The 19,616-nt window shown below is 36.4% G+C and overlaps 1 protein-coding gene across 2 annotated transcripts in view; it reads right to left on the minus strand.

Moving 5' to 3' along the window:
* LOC113237832 (lachesin-like) overlaps positions 1–9,529 on the minus strand; it is a 32,785-nt gene extending 23,256 nt beyond the window's left edge. For both annotated transcript variants that reach the window (XM_026474517.1, XM_026474516.1), the window contains exon 1: positions 9,165–9,529. In XM_026474517.1, the coding sequence (XP_026330302.1) occupies positions 9,165–9,246 (82 nt within the window). In that variant the 5' untranslated portion in view covers positions 9,247–9,529. The remainder of the gene's footprint in view (positions 1–9,164) is intronic.
* Between the last annotated feature and the right edge of the window lie 10,087 nt (positions 9,530–19,616).

Consider the following 19,616-nt stretch of genomic DNA (forward strand, 5'->3'; position numbering starts at 1 on the left):
ATTTTTCGAAATCTTAGGTTTTCGCGACTGTTACACATAGGAAAGAAACTTCATTGTCAACCGTGACCATGGGACCTGTAAAGGACCCGAAACGTCGGTTTGTTTGAAAAAACAAATATACGCGATTTAAATCAGAAAAAATAGTTTCATTTCCTACATATTTTTCACTAATGTTTCATAGACCGACTGGGTCATAAAAGTGCATTCCGTATGCAAAAAATGCTAGTATTTTATTTGTTAATGCAGAGAGTTTGAATTTATATCTGTCGGGAAGTTTTTAGGGGATAAAGAAAAAAAATGACTTCGATAACGCACACAATAGTGGAATGTAAACGCGTAGCAAAACTTTCACAGCCATGCGCTGTTTTGCAGCGAGCACGGGCGGCAATGGTTTCCGGCTCATTTCGTCAGATTGGATACACCACCGTGCCAGTCCAGTGTGAGTTACGCGCAGGTGTAAGCTTTGATGCCGGATTCACTTACTCACATTTGCTTCGTGACTGAGCTCTATAGGGTGGTGCAGTTGAACCGTAAATAAAACGATATTGTGGTGCAGAAACCGCACATAGAAAAATCGCAGAAAGAGTCGCATGAAACCGGCAGCGGCGTAGACGTCGTCGGGAAATATGGGCGGCGGCACATACGAAATATATGGCACGATTCAGCGGCCGTGTCGTGCCGTGCCGGTCACAGCTCTTTGTGTGCTATTGCTTCCATAGATAATTGTTATGATAGATCGACTTTCGTGGAGTTGCAATACAGTATTGTGCACAATAAAACAACAACGTATTGTATTCAAAAAGGGGCACGTGAAGCGATGGCACACTCTTTGTTTAACTGTTAACACAAAACAACTTTTGAAAAGAAAACCAGAATAGAGAACATTTCTATTACCTACCGCAATAGTGAAGACTCTTATTATCTTATATAATAAGATCTCATTAGAGAAATTTTCTATATTTTATCTTGGGCACAAAAGGCTCTTTTCATTCGTTTAAAGCTGAAAGCAATAAAAGCCAATTTAGCCTAACATGAGTTCACAATTATCATAAGTTCTACTGAACACGATTGCAAATAATTCAAAAGCAATGTTTCATTGTAGTGCTGGGGTCGACTGGGGTAATTTCGAATTTCTCGTCAGGAGAGAACCTGAGCTGGGAAAATCTTAGTAAATTTTGTATTCGCGATCTACTCACGAAGCAACTAGCGCAAACTTTAGAAGTAAATTTTCTTCGAATATTTTACGGTGGGGGAAGGACCGTAAGTTGCAAATAGTTGCTTTATATGCTCGGAGATTTCTTTAAAAGTATACGTTAGTTAATAAAAATTACAAAAATTGCAGAACGCGTGTGCTCAGATACCGTGAAAGTTATTTTTATGTCAATTTTTTATTGCTTTCAAAGGAAATCAATTATTTACCATTACGAAATTTTTAAAAAGAAGGCAGTGAATATTTTGCAGGAGCAGTTTTACAAAATATTAAAAGATAAAGTATGCTAAAATGTCGTTCAAAAAACCAAATACAAAGATACGACGCAAGCACATAGAAAAATTCGTGAGGTCCGCTGGTTCGTTCCGTGGCTTAGTTGGTCTAGCGTTTGACACGGTAAGCTAGAGGACGTCGGTTCGAATCCGGCCGGATCGAAGGATTTTTTTCTGAGTGTTCGATCTTTGTATTAATAATTATAACAAACTAGTGGACAATTTCACAAAAAATAATTGAATATCAATTCAATAAAAATTTGAAATAAAGTATGCTAACTAACTAACGTATTTAAAGTGCAATAAGGAATTAACCGAGCAACGGTATATTATGAATTTTTTAATTGCTTCTTATGCAAAAGAACTTATCTCGTTAAATAATAAATAAATAAAACAAAAACTGGACAAACAATTTGTTTATTAAATCAATGAGAGTGGAATTTGAAATCAAAAGTAATCTGCTTGCGCGGAAACGCGGAAGGAGATGGATGACAAGGAAAATACGCGAGAAAATTCAAAAGGAAAGCAAGGTGGATCCGGCGCAGAAAATTGGCTTCATTAGATAGAGGGGCGGAGGGTGCGAAACAGTACACACACTGCCGCCTCAATTGGGGAATATTCCTAGTACATATTGTATTGTTACACTGTTATTCTTGTTCGGTCACGTTATTCACGCTTTGAGAATTATTCAAAATTATAAAGAAGATTACAAAGATTAAGAAGCATTTAGGGGAGCTGAGCAGGTAAGCAGGAAAACTCCGAGTTGGTTGATTTGATGACTGCATATATTTCATGTTTATTACCCTACAGAAGTACCTTATATCTAATCGCATATAGTACATACTCTGACTAGTCAACGACATGCATCGACAGTGGTGCCGTGGCGGCGCGGTGGCGCTGCTGAGTAACGCTTGTATACAAAAATATGCGGACACGTCGCGTTCCTATTCAGTGCGGCCAGAGCGCTGCGATGGCATGTCGTATGCGCAGCTACAAGCATTATAATGTGAGTGTGTAGTGTACCACATAAATATTAGTCACATAACGCTCAATCGGTATAATTTTACTTCCTATAAACTCATTTAATATAGTAATTCACTTCATATAACCAACGTTTAATTTAAATTTACAGTCTATAATTTCATTTTTTTATATCGATCATTTACGCTAAGTTATAAACCACAGTAAACATAACGTCATTTTATCTAAATTTCATAGAGAGAAAGGATTATTTGCGAAAAACGATGTCTTTAATATTGATATTATACTATTAATTTGGACTGAAAACATGTTCGGAAACGCAAACAAATTCGTTTCTGGCACTCACAGGCCGCCGCCGCGACACGCTCGCTCAGCTCGCTTCGTTCGCTCCGCTCGCTCGGCTTGTGCTGCTTTTTCATGTTTTAACCTAACCTAACCTATTAAATGGGAGCCGTAACCAAGATTTCACCTATGTAAAATACGTTTGTTTTATTTAAACCACCGAGAAATCCAGTGCCTAACTATAATAATTTTGTCGAAATGAAAATTTAGCATTGAAAACTATATGGAGGAAAACGTATCGAACAGACAAGTACCATGGCAGGTCGGGTTTAAACTTATTATTTATGAAAAGTGATATTATACTACGTAAAAATTATGAAATGATTGTTATAAACATGAGCTTTATATAAAAAAAATAAAAATAATGTTATAAACATGAGCTTTATATAAAAAAATAAAAATAAAATGTGAATGTTGTATCAAACACGAATTATATGAAGTTAAATTATAGGAAGTGAAATTGGTCCAAATAAAAATTATATTAAATGAACGGTATTTGTTTTGAAATTAGTTTATTTCATTTTCGTATAAATGAGGCGCACCCATTATTATATATTACGAGTGATCGGTGATTCTATTTCCTGATTTGAATTGTATTTCTTTTTTAAATGACATCTTTTTGTAAACTTTTTTATTTATTCAGAATTTAAGATGTACTACTGCTTTTTGTACATCGTTTCAGAATGAATGAATTTCGTAGTAAGCTATGGAGTAATTATAACAAAATTCCTTCGACCCGACAGGACATGAACCTGTTGTACCGTAGCGTCGCTCTGTCAACTGAGCTACCGGTGGAGTAAGGATTTTTTCTTTGTGTTCGACCTTCGTATTAATAATTATAACAAACTAGTGTTATTTCACAAAAAATATATGAATCACGGTGGTAAAACAACACATCGTGAAGTTAATAACAATCAATAAGCTATTGAATATTACATTAAATACTTATGTATGCCTAATACAGATTTCCCGGAGAACAATACATTGTCTGGCGGTTGAAATAACCGTGTACCCCAAAAGATGGCCTACAAACTCCTAGCATCGTGACAATGTACGGCTTAACGAGTAGCCACATTACACAAACCTACAATAAAATTGTAGTTTTTGTGGTGTATATAGGATACGGCTACCCAATGTACAGTTGTAAAGGATGAGAAATAAATGTTGCATTGCAAATATCTACAGACTAGTAAAAAAGATGAAACAGAAGACGTAGACGTTTTACTAGCAGTAGAGTTCCTTTTGAAAGAGTTCGTCCAGGGAAGTACATGCCACTTTACCTATTTCTGCTGTTCAGCAGCAATGTGACCATTACTACGTTCAGGTTGTAGGGAAAGAGTGCTGGCGAAATTATGTCTCAGTGTGTTGGGCGCAGTAGTGCCCTTCAGATTTTACGATTTAGATTTGCGATGAAGCTCTGAGTGGCACGGCGAGTGCTATGTATAGACAAGTCGTTTACCATCAGGCGGACGACTTGTTTGTCTCGCCACTTGGACAAAAGACAAGATCAAGTTATTTTGAGGTTTAGTTTTTTTATATGTACAAAAGTCTCGATCAGAAATTATTAAATGAAATAAGTTTTAAAAAGTAAGTCGGGACATTCATTCAGCCAAAAGAATTTGTTTCTTTCCTAAATTTTCCAAATTTTAACCGTAAAAATCTTTTATCATAATAATGGTTAGATGATTTATGTGAGGCATTTTAGTCTAAACGCCCAAAACGGCCAAAGTTTGTCGCTTTTTCACGAAACTACCCAACCACTTTGATATAACAAGCGTGATAAGTGTTTCTAAGGAAATCGGCATCGAATCGGTTCGAGTATTCCCGTCATTGTTCGGGTAATAACTTAGACAAAGTTGGGCTTCCTTTCTCTGTACGTCCAACAATACAAAGAAATAGGTCTGTATGAGCACTTTCATGTCTTGTTAACGTATTTAGAGCTTAATAATAATATGGAAGAAAGTTTGTACTTAATTTACATATACAATGACATAAACTTTACATACTTAAACATGCTGTATTTCATTGTCATTTTCACATAATAATTAATTTTCATAATATGAAAACTTTAGTTTGTTTGATTAAAAATTGTTTCGTAATGTTTAACATTACGCACCAATTAGTAAACATAAAATATAATAATGAATTGAATTTTTGGAGTACGTTTCAGATACAAAAAGTTATGAGAAAATGTATGTAGAAGTTTATTTCCACTTGAATTATCATATATCATTTGGTTCAATCGTCGTTTAATTGTATTATAATCTTAAAACATTAATTAATATTTTACGAGCACCAAAGTTTTGGAACACTTCATAATTCTCCGAGATGAGAGTATAAGTTGTGCGGCGAATAGATGTTTTATGATATGTAGTGAGAACTGTAAACAAGGAAGTTTTGGTATCGCGACCGCATAGCGGGAAGCAGGCTTGTTTATGTGGCAATTGGCTTCGCAATGAACTGGCATTCGGGCTCGGAAGCAAGTTCCCGGTAAAGGCGGAATAGAGTAACAAATTGAAGCACTACGCCCGCAAATAATCATCACAAGGTAAGTTGGAAACTCCGCCAAAGTTCACCTAGAGTTTGATAGTAATTCACTTTAGTATCGCGGTCAAGATGTTAACAAACGGACTGGGGAGAGAGTTATTTATCATGGGTTCTTTGCGGTGTTTACTTTCAGCCAATGGTTGATTCGTCTCATGTTTGTTCTGAGAATAGCAAAACAATAATTGAATTATGTTTGTTGTTCGGTATATTATGGCTCTTGGATATTATATTTTATTCACAAGTACATACATTGACGGATTTGTCCTTGTATTATTTGTCTTGTAAACGTGGTTCTCCCGTAACTTCTCTTAGGTTTGAATGAAAGTGAGTACTTTTATCCGTTATTATTAAATTTAGAAGCAGTATAGTTCCTTGTGAAAGAGTTCGTCCAGAGAAGTACTGCCATCTTACCTATTTCTGCCGCCAAGCAGTAATGTGAGCATTACTGTGTTTCGATTTAGAAGGGTAAGGGTGCTGGTGAAATTACAGGCTCATGGGACTTGTCGACTTATATACATTTCTGTTTATGATATCAAGGGACGTGACACCAAATTGTGCGCCTGATGGTAAGCGACGCGCCTGTCCATAACAGTTGTAGTACCACTCAAAGCTTGAAATCACAATGATATGAGGGGCACTGCCACTGTGCCCTTCACCCTGACATATAAGTTGACAGGCGCAGTGGCACTATCCCTCAGATGTCAGCGATTTAAAGGTGTGAGTGGTACTGCAACTGCCATGGCCAGGCGTCGCTTAACACCAGGTGCACGACTTGTTCGTCCTGTGACTTGATATTATAAAAAAAGATTATTATCTTGATTGAATTCACTATAATGCTATAGTTAATCTTAACGTACGACAAATTTCAACCAAATAATTGCAACAACGTGATTAAGTAACGGCCGAAATTTGCTACTATATAACAATAACACTAATTAAGACTTTTGAATAGAGATATTAATAGTTTATACCTCTGGAATGTCTAAAGAACAATAGACATTAAAGATATTCGATTCGCAACATTCATGCAGTCGGAATAAAATCCTATGATTCCCTTTTGAATATTCCACGGTTCATCCGACAAAAAGCTAATCCCTTGAATAATGGGGTTATAGATATCAACCCGGGAGCAGGCGTGGAGAAAAAATATGCCAAAAATATGCCGATTGTTTGCCGCTCTGCCAGCTTATGGTATTAATAACGGTATTTAAATAATAAATCTTGGCTTTGGTGATGGTTTAATTGTTTTAGCTACTCATTGCCGACTGACTGGCTATTGAAAATTATCTATTACCATTATGAATTATATTTAACTTATTGACAAAGGTTGACCAAATAATTTTGTTACTTGTAGCGTCGCCTTACTTTTTTAAACACATATCTTAAAGCACAAAGGTACTGAAATGCAAAAAATTGGGTTGTTTATACAAATTTTGCAGGCTGATTGCATATCACATTTCCTTAATATTCACTCACTGGCTTTTACCTATTTTTAAAGTAATGCATCCAAATTAACAATTGACTTGATAAGAAATTTAAAATATATAGAAAATTTTGCCATCTCCTGAATAATCACTTTTTATAAGATATGACTTTGAGAAAGTAAAGCATCGATATATATTTTTACATTAAAGCTTTGACCGTTTTGTTTATGTATTATTTATGAAAAGTGTCAAAGTGATAGTAATATATAATGAAATTTTAATGAGATCCTTCCACGGCATTTATAATTTGGCAGATTTTGTAAATAAAGGAGAATTAATCTTTTATATGATATTCAGATAAAGGGCAATTTCGACTAGTTCATTATTTATTGTTGTTAGGTAATTAGCTCAAATTCTAATTCATCACATTGAAGATATTATAAGTCCGAACTGAGCAATAACTGAGATGAACTATAAAAATAACAAATGGCCTACATAAAAACGATTTTCGATCAGAACATCGTTTGATGCTAATGGAAAGCTACACCAGATTCTATTTGTTGCTGGTCGTCCCGTTTTCAAGATTAAAGTCTAAAAATTAAAGTCGGTTGTTATAAAACTTTCAACTAAGTATCTATTCTATTTCGTGAGTTATAATGAGGTAAGATGATAAAATTTTAAATCTAGAAGCATTTCTTCCAGAATTGTAAGTTCCTTAATACTCGAGGAGTAGTTTCGTAGAAGTTACCAATAATAAAATCACATCAATTATTCCATATTAGATTGCTGACATAAAGTTTATGTAGATATAGCGTTAATAAAATGTTTAAAATTTTAGCGTTATGAATAACTTATATTACTTATCGAGTTCTTAGGTTTTCGCGATTGTTACACATAGGAAATGAAACTATTTTTCCGGATTTAAATCGCGTATATTTGTTTTCAAACATGGTCAACCGTGACCATGGGACCTGTAAAGGGCATGAAACGTCTGTTTGTTTGAAAAAACAAATATACGCGATTTAAATCCGGAAAAATAGTTTCATTTCACTTAATTAAATTCACAAGAAATGAACATTATTAATATTTTTTTTTGTTTTGGTATAAAATAGTAAAAATAAAATAAATACAGGTAGTTTAATGATAAGAGAATTGAATAATGAGGTACACTCATTATTCAATTAACTTATCTTTTGTTACTTTAGGGAAACAAACTGAAATCTGCAAAAGGTTATATACAAAAATAATTGAATATCACGATGTTTTACTACCATGATATTCAATTATTTTTTGTCAAATTATTCCACAAGTTTGTTATAAATAATAAAACAGTGCACATAAGGCACAGGGCATTGATGTAGTAAACTTAATTTTATTTTTCAAATTTTAGAAACACCAAGTATTTTGTGTAAATGATAAACAGACAATAATATATACATATATAGTTGTTGACCTATCTATTGTTATTTATTATAATTAAATATTGAATTATTAAACGAGAATAATATATATTGAGTTTTTCATTCTCGTAATCATATCATTCGCTGACGTCTGGATATATCCAGAGAAAATGATTGAAGAAGGTATTTATGCGACTCTTCCACGCATATATTGATAAAAGGGTACGTGGAAACATCATAAAAGAATAATAAAATGTAGCCACCCATTTCCAAAAGTACGCTCGTGAATGCGCAGACAAAAGCTTCTAAAGAACAGACAATAAGTATTCCTGGAAGGATCTTGTGTGTCAAAATGTATCGCTTTGACGGATACCGAAGCGACAGACGACTGCTAACGAGAAAGTAGGGCTTCCATTTTATTCTCTAGCAATTTTACAGGCGACACTGCTTTCATAGAGTATGGGTACTCTATTCTAGGTATTCCGCTTACAAAAACAAGTTTACGACTACATTGGTCGTTGCTTGTCAACAATATCATAGGGTCAGTACACTGTTCAATTATCCATACAAATGTAACCCCTATTGCTTCCCCATAAGGGTTATAAGTATAATTTGCAGCGTTGTCTGTAGAACAGGAAGCGGTTTACGATTTACGAGTCAGCGGTCAACTGCGTAAGGACTCCAAAGTTATAAAACATGCAACTCCCATCACAAACTTTTCGTCACACGTCAAAGTTTTTGTGTATGTCAAAGTTAGACGTACACACTTATTATTATTTCCATATTTATTTGCACACTAGGTACTGTCAGTAAGTGTAGCTGAAGTTTTATAAAACTATACTGTACTACACTACACAGAACACTCAACTTACTTAAATTAATACAGTTACATTTGTGTGGAAAAGCAAGAAATGAAGCGCGAAAACAGTTTTCTTATTTTTGCTGTTGAAGTGCTTAACTAATGTCCGTTTTATTTACTACTACTTACCGTCGGAAACGGCCAAAGAACCGGCAATCATTAGTAACAGAGCCATTGCGGTGAAACACGAGACCAATCTTTGACCGATCATAGTGGGAAATTTCTTTAACCCCGCGACATGGTAATCGAATCAACTTTTACGACTATTACAGATAAGTCAACAAAAGAGTTTCCATGGCTGTGGCGAAGTAAGTTACGAGTTCTAAGTTCAATCATTCGTTGGCGCTTAGGTATCGAAGCTATTAAAAATTCATCGGTAGGCGAATTGGAGCGGGTCGGCCAATAGTAGAGGAGAGTGTTTAGGATCGAGCGTGTGTTTGCGAGCGGCAAACGAACGATACGAGTGACGCGTGGCTGCGAGCTCGGGGCGCGCCGGCTGCGTACTGGCCGCCCTCGTCGTAGCCTCGCTTTGTCTACGAGCCTCCGCCGCCGTACGGTCGCGGCGCTTGCGTAGCCCCGCCTCGTCGGATGAAAGGACGGAACATTACCAGTATTTGTAACAGTTTGCGTCAAATTGATATAAATGGAGACGGTTTTAATAAATTGTAATTGACTTTTGCCGACTTTGCGTCGCATGGTCGAAATTACGACCACGCTAAAGCGCCTCAGGCAGGTGCGCCGTTAAACACCGCCGTAGTAACTTCGCTCTTCGTCATGAATAATCTTAAATTTAAATGAATGTTAATTATAATGACTTTTTAAATTTGCAGCCAAGATTGATATAGACGAACTAGAGAAGAGTGTGTTTTTTGCAGTTAGATCGGTTCCGGAACTTTTTATAACGAAACCACCATCAATATCTCGTGCTATAGCTATTTGCTCAAAGGAGTAAGTTTTAGCTTTATATAAACTGCTAAATATTGAAATATGTTAGCATCGAGCTTGTGGTCTGTTTATAGAAGTTTACCACAATATTACTGAAAACAATGAATATTCTTTTAAAAGAAAGAATGTGCAAATCATAAAAATTACTCAAATGGCTCTTAAAACCTCTATAATTTCAAATGCTAGTATTTTACGAACAAATAGTCCATTTAATATAATTAAGTAATTAGAAGAAAATAATGAGCCACTTGAGAAATCTTTCAAACTCTGGACGACTTTTTTAACTTCATCCAAACGACTTTAATATTACTTATAAGTTCTTCCTGAAGGCTGAAAATACAATGTTTCGGGGACTTTGTAAATTTTACTTGAGTTGTTGTAATTCGTTTCGTTCTAATTATTAAGACAGTGACAGAAACGAAATTAATCACATCTTCAGAGACGTTCGTGAACAAAGTCTATGATGTTATATAATTACGTGTGATATAATTAATTTTAATACAAAATACAGCGCGAGGTATTTACTATTTGAATTAGCATAAACAATAAAATAATTAAGAGAAAAAACGGAAATTTATAATAATAATTCTTTGTTGCACAAAACGATACATTAAAAATTACATGTTACGAAGGCCATACAAAGGTGAGCTTATCTCTAGAAGAGATCTCTTCCAGTCAACCCTAGCCGTGGTGAATAAACAAAGTCTGTGGAAAAATTATTGTATAATAAATTTATTTAATTGTAAATATATCAATAATAGTAATAATAATAACGCATACATTCAACATAGCCCCGCACTAGGGAAACCCTGTGTCGCGGGTGCCATGGACACACACATAGACAACCACAAATTACACCCAAAGTCACGAGAGAAATAAATGTAGGCCATACAAATGTTTCTCCCGGCCCGGGAATCGAACCTGTGACCTCTGCGAGGCAGTCCGGCATGATCACCGTTCGGCCACTGAGGCAGTCTCAATGTATATATATACATTACATGTATATCGTGCTTCACTGCACAATAAGAATTATAATAATTCGCGACCTGCGCGGCAATTGCCGCTGCACGTAATTGACTATGGGTTCTCAGCAACTCATAGCCAACGAACTGTTGGCGTTTATACAACACGCCATAGATACCATGGACGAAGTCAGCATCGTGCAGATCTGCAAGTCAAATTTCAAAGAAGAAGAGCTTTGCCGTGGCAAGGCGCTGCTTTTCCGGGCGTTTGGCAAAGCCGAGCAGATGCCGTCTCGTCGGAGAGATGGAGGAGCGAAGAGTCTCCAGGATATCATTACGTTGTTCAAGGAGACCGACCCAGACGACGTGCCTGCATTCGTGGCGAAGGAGCTGCATAAGCTGCCCCCTGTCACGTTCGACCACGTCGACGTCACAGGCTGCTGAAGGACATCACGTCCCTAAAAGCAAGCCTTGCTGAAGTTCAGTGTAAATTGGAGGCCTCAGACAACACCATCAGTGAGTTGTGTGCCCAAGTTGTATTACTTAGTAGTGCGACTTCGGTAAGTAGGTCACCTGAGGCCTGCAACGTGAACACTTGTCGCGGGGCGCAAAATGCTTCTTTCAGCAGTTTTGTCAGTCACCGACCTCTGGCACTGTTGCCGCGCGCGTTTCCCCGCACCCCGCCCCGCCGGAGACGACCCCTCCATGTGATTACGCAGCTGTTGCCGCTGTCCGACCTAGTACTCCACAACCACAACCCAGGCAACCAATGAAGGGAAAACCGAAAAGGAAACTCGTATCTGGAGCTGCGTCGTCAGTACCACCGAGACGAGTTGATCAGTGCGACGAGGACGGCTTTCGGAAGGTGGGAAAGAAAAAGAAGAACACCAGCCGAAACCTTAGTGGCACCGCCCTGACTGGCCCGAATCATTTATTGCGTCCAGCGGTACCGACGACGTTGTTATACGTGTCGCGTCTTCATTACTCCACCAAGTCTGCGATATTGTGGAGTACATGCGAGTGAAGGCCAACGCAAACCTGAGGGTCGAGCGGTTGGAGTCGCGCCACAATGTGAATTTTAATTCATTTGTGGTGCGAGTACCAACTCAACACCTGTCGACCTTCATGAGGGAAGACTTTTGGCCGAAGGGTGTCATGTACCGGCGTTTCCGAGGACGGCTACCGGACACCTACGTTGTGTCACACGTCGAAGTACATACGTGTAAATAAATAGTGTTATATGTATATTATCATGTTATATTGTATTTATGATTAGTCCGTAAGGTATTTATTTAATATTTCTGTTATTGTTTTATTATATTATTGTTATATTATACAATATGTATGTTAGTGTGTAAGGTATGTATCTATGGGTCGTAGTTGCCTGAAATAAATAAATAAATATATAAATAAAAAATAAAATAAAAATATAAATGATGACAATAAATATGACTGAAATATACACCTACATCAACTCGAACTACGTGAATACATACAAAAGCTCTATTGTAAACTAAACAAATTATTAGTTTATATATAATATATGTTACTAATTAACTTCTAAGTTTAACAGGACTTTTTTAATTTGCGCTTGAATGATGCAACCGATGGACTGTCACGAATGCTAGTAGGTTATTTACCGTTTACTAGCCTCCTAAAGCCCCATTTACTTCAAATTGTACATAATATGTGAAGTGATTCAGACCCAGACAATATTATTATTCCTATGATTACATAAACGCCCAATGTGTTAATGGGTATAATTAAAACATCGCATTAAAATTTAGCACTATATTTTCTTTTTTTAACTACGTTTTTCATATAAATCTGAGGGTATATTTGCTTGGGCCTGAAGTATATTAATTTTATATTATCAATTATGTTTATTATATTATTAATTCATTAATTATATATATTTATTAATCATATTAAGCATATTTTTGGTATTGGCATTGTGGTGAGAGGATTGTGCGGCTAGATTCTGCGTTACCGTGTGCTAGCTGTTACCGGGGTGCACCGGACGTTAACGTATAAGCAGGACAGAACTTCGCTCGGAGAGGCTCTGTTCGGCTACAATTTGCCACCAGCGCGACTATCAAGCCGTAAGAGCTCCCTTAGATATACCACCGCTTTAAAAAGTAGCCCAACGGACGCGAGGCGTACATTTGGCACGCGAAACTCGCTGCTCCTCTTTATTTTATACGAGTTACAGTGGTCAATATGGAAATCCTTGAACTGTCTTAAGACACAAGTTGGTCGATGTAGAGACAACATGATGAAACGGGGATATATCAACTATATCAACCCATCTCAAAATCATTGTGCTTGCGGATCCCCTGCATAAAGCGTGACTCATTTGGTCTCATGCCCACTATGTCCAACCAGTTGTACCCATGAAGAGCTGCTAAAGGTAATAGATAGGGGTATGGAGGTGGCTGCTTACTGAGCCAAAGAAAATATGGCACTGGTTTGGTTATTTATTGGTTTTTGTCATTGACTCGACAAGAAGAAGGGTACGTTTTAATGTACATTGGGCCTTTAGCGCTTTTTGTAGTTTACTGGGTCTCAGGAGGCTAGAGAAGAGTAGGTCTGTCGTGAGTGCCCAGGAAATGAAGCAATTACACATATCCTCGCCTTGGAGTGAAAACCTCGCATACGTGTTTTCACATAGTACGTTTTTACTGATTTTTGTTGAAGAAAATCTTATAAACTTCTTGCTCAAATTAAAGTAATTTAGTATCTGAAAGAGGTATAGTTTTACTAATTAAAATGCTAACTACAAAAATTATTGCATTAACTACATTTTACACCACATTTTTATCTTTGTCCTAAAACATTACATAACAATCGCATACGAGGTATTCACTCTAAGACGACGATATTCATGTACTATCACATCTGTCTCCAATTTGAGTAGGCAAAGACTATGGACGTCCTCTTGCAACCTTTTGTACCTCTACATATTTTAGTAACAGTAGTGAAAACTCCTTGAGAAAAAGTTCATCCAGGGAAGTACCTTACCTATTTCTGTAATAAAAGCACTACTGCGAACCGGTTTTGAAGGGTTGGCGGAAATTACAGGCACATGAGACATGTCAACTTTTGTCTCAGAATGGCACTGGGCCACGTTGCAGTGCCCTTCAGGCATTGCAACTGATATGGATAGACGTGTTGCTTATCACTATGTGAACTTGTTCGTCTCGTAACTTGGTAGCATAAGAAAAAACCGTTTCGCTTCTTTAACATCCTCACTCTTTTTATACATTCTCGTTTATTTTTACTACTTTTGATCTGACCCTTTTTAAGGACATCCTCAATCTAGTTGAGATATTATGTACGTCGAGGTCACCCGGTAGAAGTTGAAGCATTATTTGGATAGGTATATATACACTTGGGAGCAATGAATCCGGGTCACTAACTTTAATATCTCGGAAACTAAGAAAGGTAGCTTATTCAAACAAATGTGTTTTGTAGACTAAATAGCCCATTTAATTACTATTCAAATAAAGAAAAATATCGAGCTCTTAGGTTTTCGCTTTTTTTTATAATAAGGGACGTGGCGGACAATTCGTGCGTCTAATGGTAAGCTACACGCCTGTACATAGCAGTGCCACTCAGAGCTTTAAATCGCAAAGATCTGAGGGGCACTGCCACTGCTCCCGTCACTCCGAGACATAAGTTGACAAGTCCCATGTGCCTGTAATTTCACCAGCACCCTTACCCTTCAAACTAGAACGCAGTAATTCTCCTATTGCTGCTTGGTGGCATGAGTAGGTAAGGTGCCAGTACTGCTCTGGACGAACTCTTTTACGAGGAGCTCTACTGGTACTAATTCTATTTCCCATTGTAGGAAATGAAATAATTTTATCGTATCTGAAACGAATATTTTTGTTTTTTAAAACAAACCTACGTTGCGGGCCTTTTACTCGAAACGTATATTCAAATAAAATTTATAAAAAATATTAGTTATATCTTTTTACACTTACATAATTCTATCGCAATATAGAAGTCCTTATTAATAATTTATGTTACAGAAATGTCACTTTATCACATTTTAGTACTTTGTGTTAACTCAATATTCTGTCAAAACGATTCGGCAAGCTTCTGTACACCAAGCTTCTGCAATATAGATGTAATGATGTTTGCTACTACAATAAGAAATTGTTTATTCGACTATATATCAATCCCATGTTACACGACTCATGAAACAATTAAAACACGTAGACAGTCTACTCTCTTTGTTGTTTACTTTTAATGGGCAACAAATCGTATTTGTATAATGATTTGATTAGACAATTCAATTCCAAACTTTCGCACTCATAAGGTCTAAAGCTCTAGTTCACCAAGACTAATTGTATCTAGCGAATATGCTAAGTAGAAGCAGCATTAAGCTTGGAAGAGGCTCAGCCGTTAATATTGATGCCAAATAGTATAAAACACTATTCCACTATGTAGATGATATATGCACGTGTGACATTTACTTATTTGTGATATGTTCTTATAGTTCTTAATATCTATAGATAATCATATATAAATAGAATACAATAAAATAAAATCAGAATTACTAAACAAAATGTTAATCTTCAAAAATAAATGGTCAGATCACGGTTTCAAACGGATATAATGTAGGAATTCCCAAGGTAGCGTCCTGGGTCCGTTACTGTTTCCTCTTTATATTAACGACCTTCCACATGCGATTGATAATAAATAGATACAATTTACAGCCGATACAACTTTTATAATAAAATGCAAAAATAAACGTTCCTTCAACACCAATATAAAAAAGATACTGGCGGATGTAATAAGTTGCAATAGACATTAATGAGTAACGAACTTAATATAAGTAAAATTTAACTATTTAAAAATTTATGGCATTTTGATATTATTATTGAAATCCTATACCAATTAATAGTACATTGTGTATTGTAAATAAGAAATTTCTAACGAGGATCTATTAAAAGCCCTAATACATACATCACATTTGCGAGGAAATAAATACAGTGTTTATTTCCTATATGAATAATGTTTTCCACAACACAACAATTATGGGTCTTGCAAATGGCGGAATTTTTGTATTTTTTTAATCAACAGATGGCCGCTAGCTATTCTTCCATAGATAATACCACTGCAATGAAAATGTTGTAAAAAGCAAAGACGCATACAGCCATCATGGATTATAAAAAAATTTGCTAAATTTTTATTATACAAAATATAATTAAAATCAATTTTAAGGAATTGTTAATTATAAGTATTTAAGTAGTATGTGGCTAAATTGCAATAAAATTTCTGTTTAGATAACATTTTAAGCGAATGATTTAATTTTGAAGTTAAGTAACCTCCTTGCTTGAACTTGAACTTGACTTTTTTAAGGAATTATGTCGTACTACAAATATAAAAAAAAACTTCTTACAGACCATGGCTGTAACGGGAAGAAAAAAGGCCCGAGTATTTTATTTGGGGCATTATAGTCAAGCTAGCTACCATGCAATCATACTATTTATGAGCAAGTGTTGTGAAAAAATCATTACAATGCTGACAATAAAGACAAAGTTTATACGAAATGAAAATTATTTTTTCCGGATATAAATCACGTATAAGTATTTTTTGTATAAGTATATTTGATTTTTCAACAAGTCGACGTTTTGAGCCCTTTATAGGTCCAAAGGTCAGGGCTGTCTATATTTCACTATACTTACGAAAATAATTAATTAAATACCTTATTTTTAATTTTCCAAAGAACATTCCAACTTACGCTACATATGACTTTGTATTAAATTAAATCTGTTTATCTTAATAAAATAAACAATTATTAAATCTGTTTATCTTTATTTATGTATAAAATTATAATACATTCAAACATATTAATTTTAATATGTAAAATTTTTAACTGCCTCCGTGGCCGAACGGTTACCATGCCGGACTGCCACGCAGAGGCCCCAGGTTCGATTCCCGGGCCGGGAGAAATATTTGTATGGCCTACATTTATTTCTCTCGTGAGTTTGGGTGTAATTTGTGGTTGTCTATGTGTGTGTCCATGGCACCCGCGACACAGGGTTTCCCTAGTGCGGGGCTATGTTGAGTGTGTGCGTTATTATTATTATTATTATTAATACAGCAGTCTTATATCTGCTTGCGATTTTTTATCTGAGGAAATACTGAATTTCAAACTGGTGGTACGGAGAACTCATCTTCGTTGTTGAAGCGTTTGGTTTGTTTGAAAAAAAAAAAAACAAATACTCGCGATTTAGATCCGGAAAAAATAGTTTCATTTCCTGTGTAACACCCGCGAAAACCTAAGAACTCGAAAAGTTAATACATTTAACTTTCTTGAGTTAACAACCGATAAGCATCTTAGTTGGACGTTGACGTGTTTAACGGATTTGTTTATGCTCTACGAAACGAAGCCTAACGCAAACTGTGAGTTGTATTCCAGAACTCTACTCAATACTCAAGTCAGGACATGAGTATTGCAGTGAGCACTGAAAATCATACTCAAGTGCTTGCCATTAGGGTCGTATTTCCAGTGCTTCAAATCATACTCAAGTCTGCTCAAATCCTGACTTGAGCGTTGAGTAGAGTTCTGGAATACGATCCTGTGTCTCGAGAAACTGTGCTGACGGCCTATGACGGTTACGTTTACGTTATGCTTTGAGACAAGCGACTAGTTTTAGACAAAGCTTCTAAGCCACTTTGGTTATGCACTGTACCAAGCGTGTCTATTATGGACATTCGAATAATCGTCAACATCGTGAAAAATCAAATAAAAGCAAACTGGAGTTAAGTTATAAATAGTTTTAGTAGCAGTAGGGCTCCTTCTGAAAGAGTTCGTCCAGGGTAGTACTGCCACCTTACCTGTTTCTGCCGCCAAGCAGTAATGTCCACATTACTGTGTTCCGGTTTTGAAGGGTAAGGGTGCTGGTGAAATTACAGGCACATGGGACTTGTCAACTTATGTCTCAGGGTGACGGGCGCAGTGGCAGTGCCCCTCACATCTTTGTGATTTAAAGCTCTTATGGCACTGCAACTGTTATGGACAGGCGTGTAGCTTACCATCAGGCGCACGCATAAAAAATAAATAAATAAATCTTTAAGAACAATTTGATTGTTATAAAGTGATTTAGAAGAATAACTGATTCAACATATTATTAAATAAAACTTAATTCCGTTGTGATGGTTTATTTCTCCAATCAGAGACAAACGGAAAAGGCCCGATACAAAAGATTTATTTATATAAATTTCTACCCGCCAAAACATCACCGAGGAAAGAGCTGTTTTGGCGGTATTGGCTAAGATCAACAATAATATCAAAAGATGACAACAGATGGCAGATTACAAGCTAAGCCTGTAGTTACGACACAGTCTATGACGTTAAGAAATATTAACTGCCTCTGTAGCCGAACGGTTACCATGCCGGACTGCCACGCAGAGGTCCCAGGTTCGATTCCCGGGCCGGGAGAAATATTTGTATGGCCTACATTTATTTCTCTCGTGAGTTTGGGTGTAATTTGTGGTTGTCTATGTATGTGTCCATGGCACCCGCGACACAGGGTTTCCCTAGTGCGGGGCTAAGTTGAGTGTGAGCGTTATTAATTGGCAACACCGATATAAAAATAAAATATCATCTGTAATTCAAATTACTCAATAATAACATCTTTAATTAAATATTTGAATGTATTGTGAAAAGATATAACAAATTCTACGTAGCTGTTTGCAAAAGTGATACATTTCAGTAACCATGTTTGTTCGAGTATGCAATGTAGTATGCAAAATACGACCTGATTATGATTGCAATCTAACACTGTGTATTAAGTTTTTCAATAAGTTTACCAAATAAAACTTCTTAGTATTATCGTATCGATGGCATACACTATTAATGCTTGCCACCGTGGCAAGTCTTCACTAAATATTATAAAACAGAATCGCTACACGGACGTATTTTCATATATCTATGCTTAATACAATCAAAATGGTTTTTCAGACTTTGCTCCTATTATATGACATATACTTTAAAGATATTTCTTCCCATTTTTCAGCTGTTACTATCCCACAGCAGGGGAAAAGGCTCTTCCGTTCCTCCACTAATCGCGATTTAATACAGTTACAGGCCTAGATCTCATACTAGCATCTAGCTCGTCACGCTATCTCCTTCCGGGTATTCCACGTCTCCATTTTGCACTAGGTGGGATCCACTCCATGGTGGTGGTGGTGATCTTCGTCCATAGCTCGCTTGACATGCAGCAGATGTTTTCGATCCAGTTCCATTAATATACAGTATACTGTTCCGTACGCGGTCTCACAAATTTACTCTCAAGATATCCGCTAGCTTCACTAACACACCCCGCGTGCGAACTTCTGACGATTCTTCAAAGACCAGGTTTGAGCACAATAAGTAAGGACGAGGAGAAGTCGCACCTTCATGAGTTTTCTTTTGAGGCATAGCGGTAAATTTACATTTATAATTTTTAGAATTGCCAAATACGAATTAAGAAACTGTGGCAAACAAAATTAAATACAAATAATATTTATGTATTACTGGATTTTATATTTTAATTTTATAAATAAGGAGGAGATCCGTAGAAGAACGAGATATGTTGGTGATATTTCGAAGGATTAATAAGTTAAAGTGGCAGTGGGCAGGGCTTACATAGCTCGTAGAACTGACGGTCGTTGGGGC

The sequence above is a fragment of the Hyposmocoma kahamanoa genome, unplaced genomic scaffold, assembly GCF_003589595.1.
Source record: "Hyposmocoma kahamanoa isolate Upper Pololo Valley unplaced genomic scaffold, ASM358959v1 94, whole genome shotgun sequence".
NCBI classification, from domain to species: Eukaryota; Metazoa; Arthropoda; class Insecta; order Lepidoptera; family Cosmopterigidae; genus Hyposmocoma; species Hyposmocoma kahamanoa.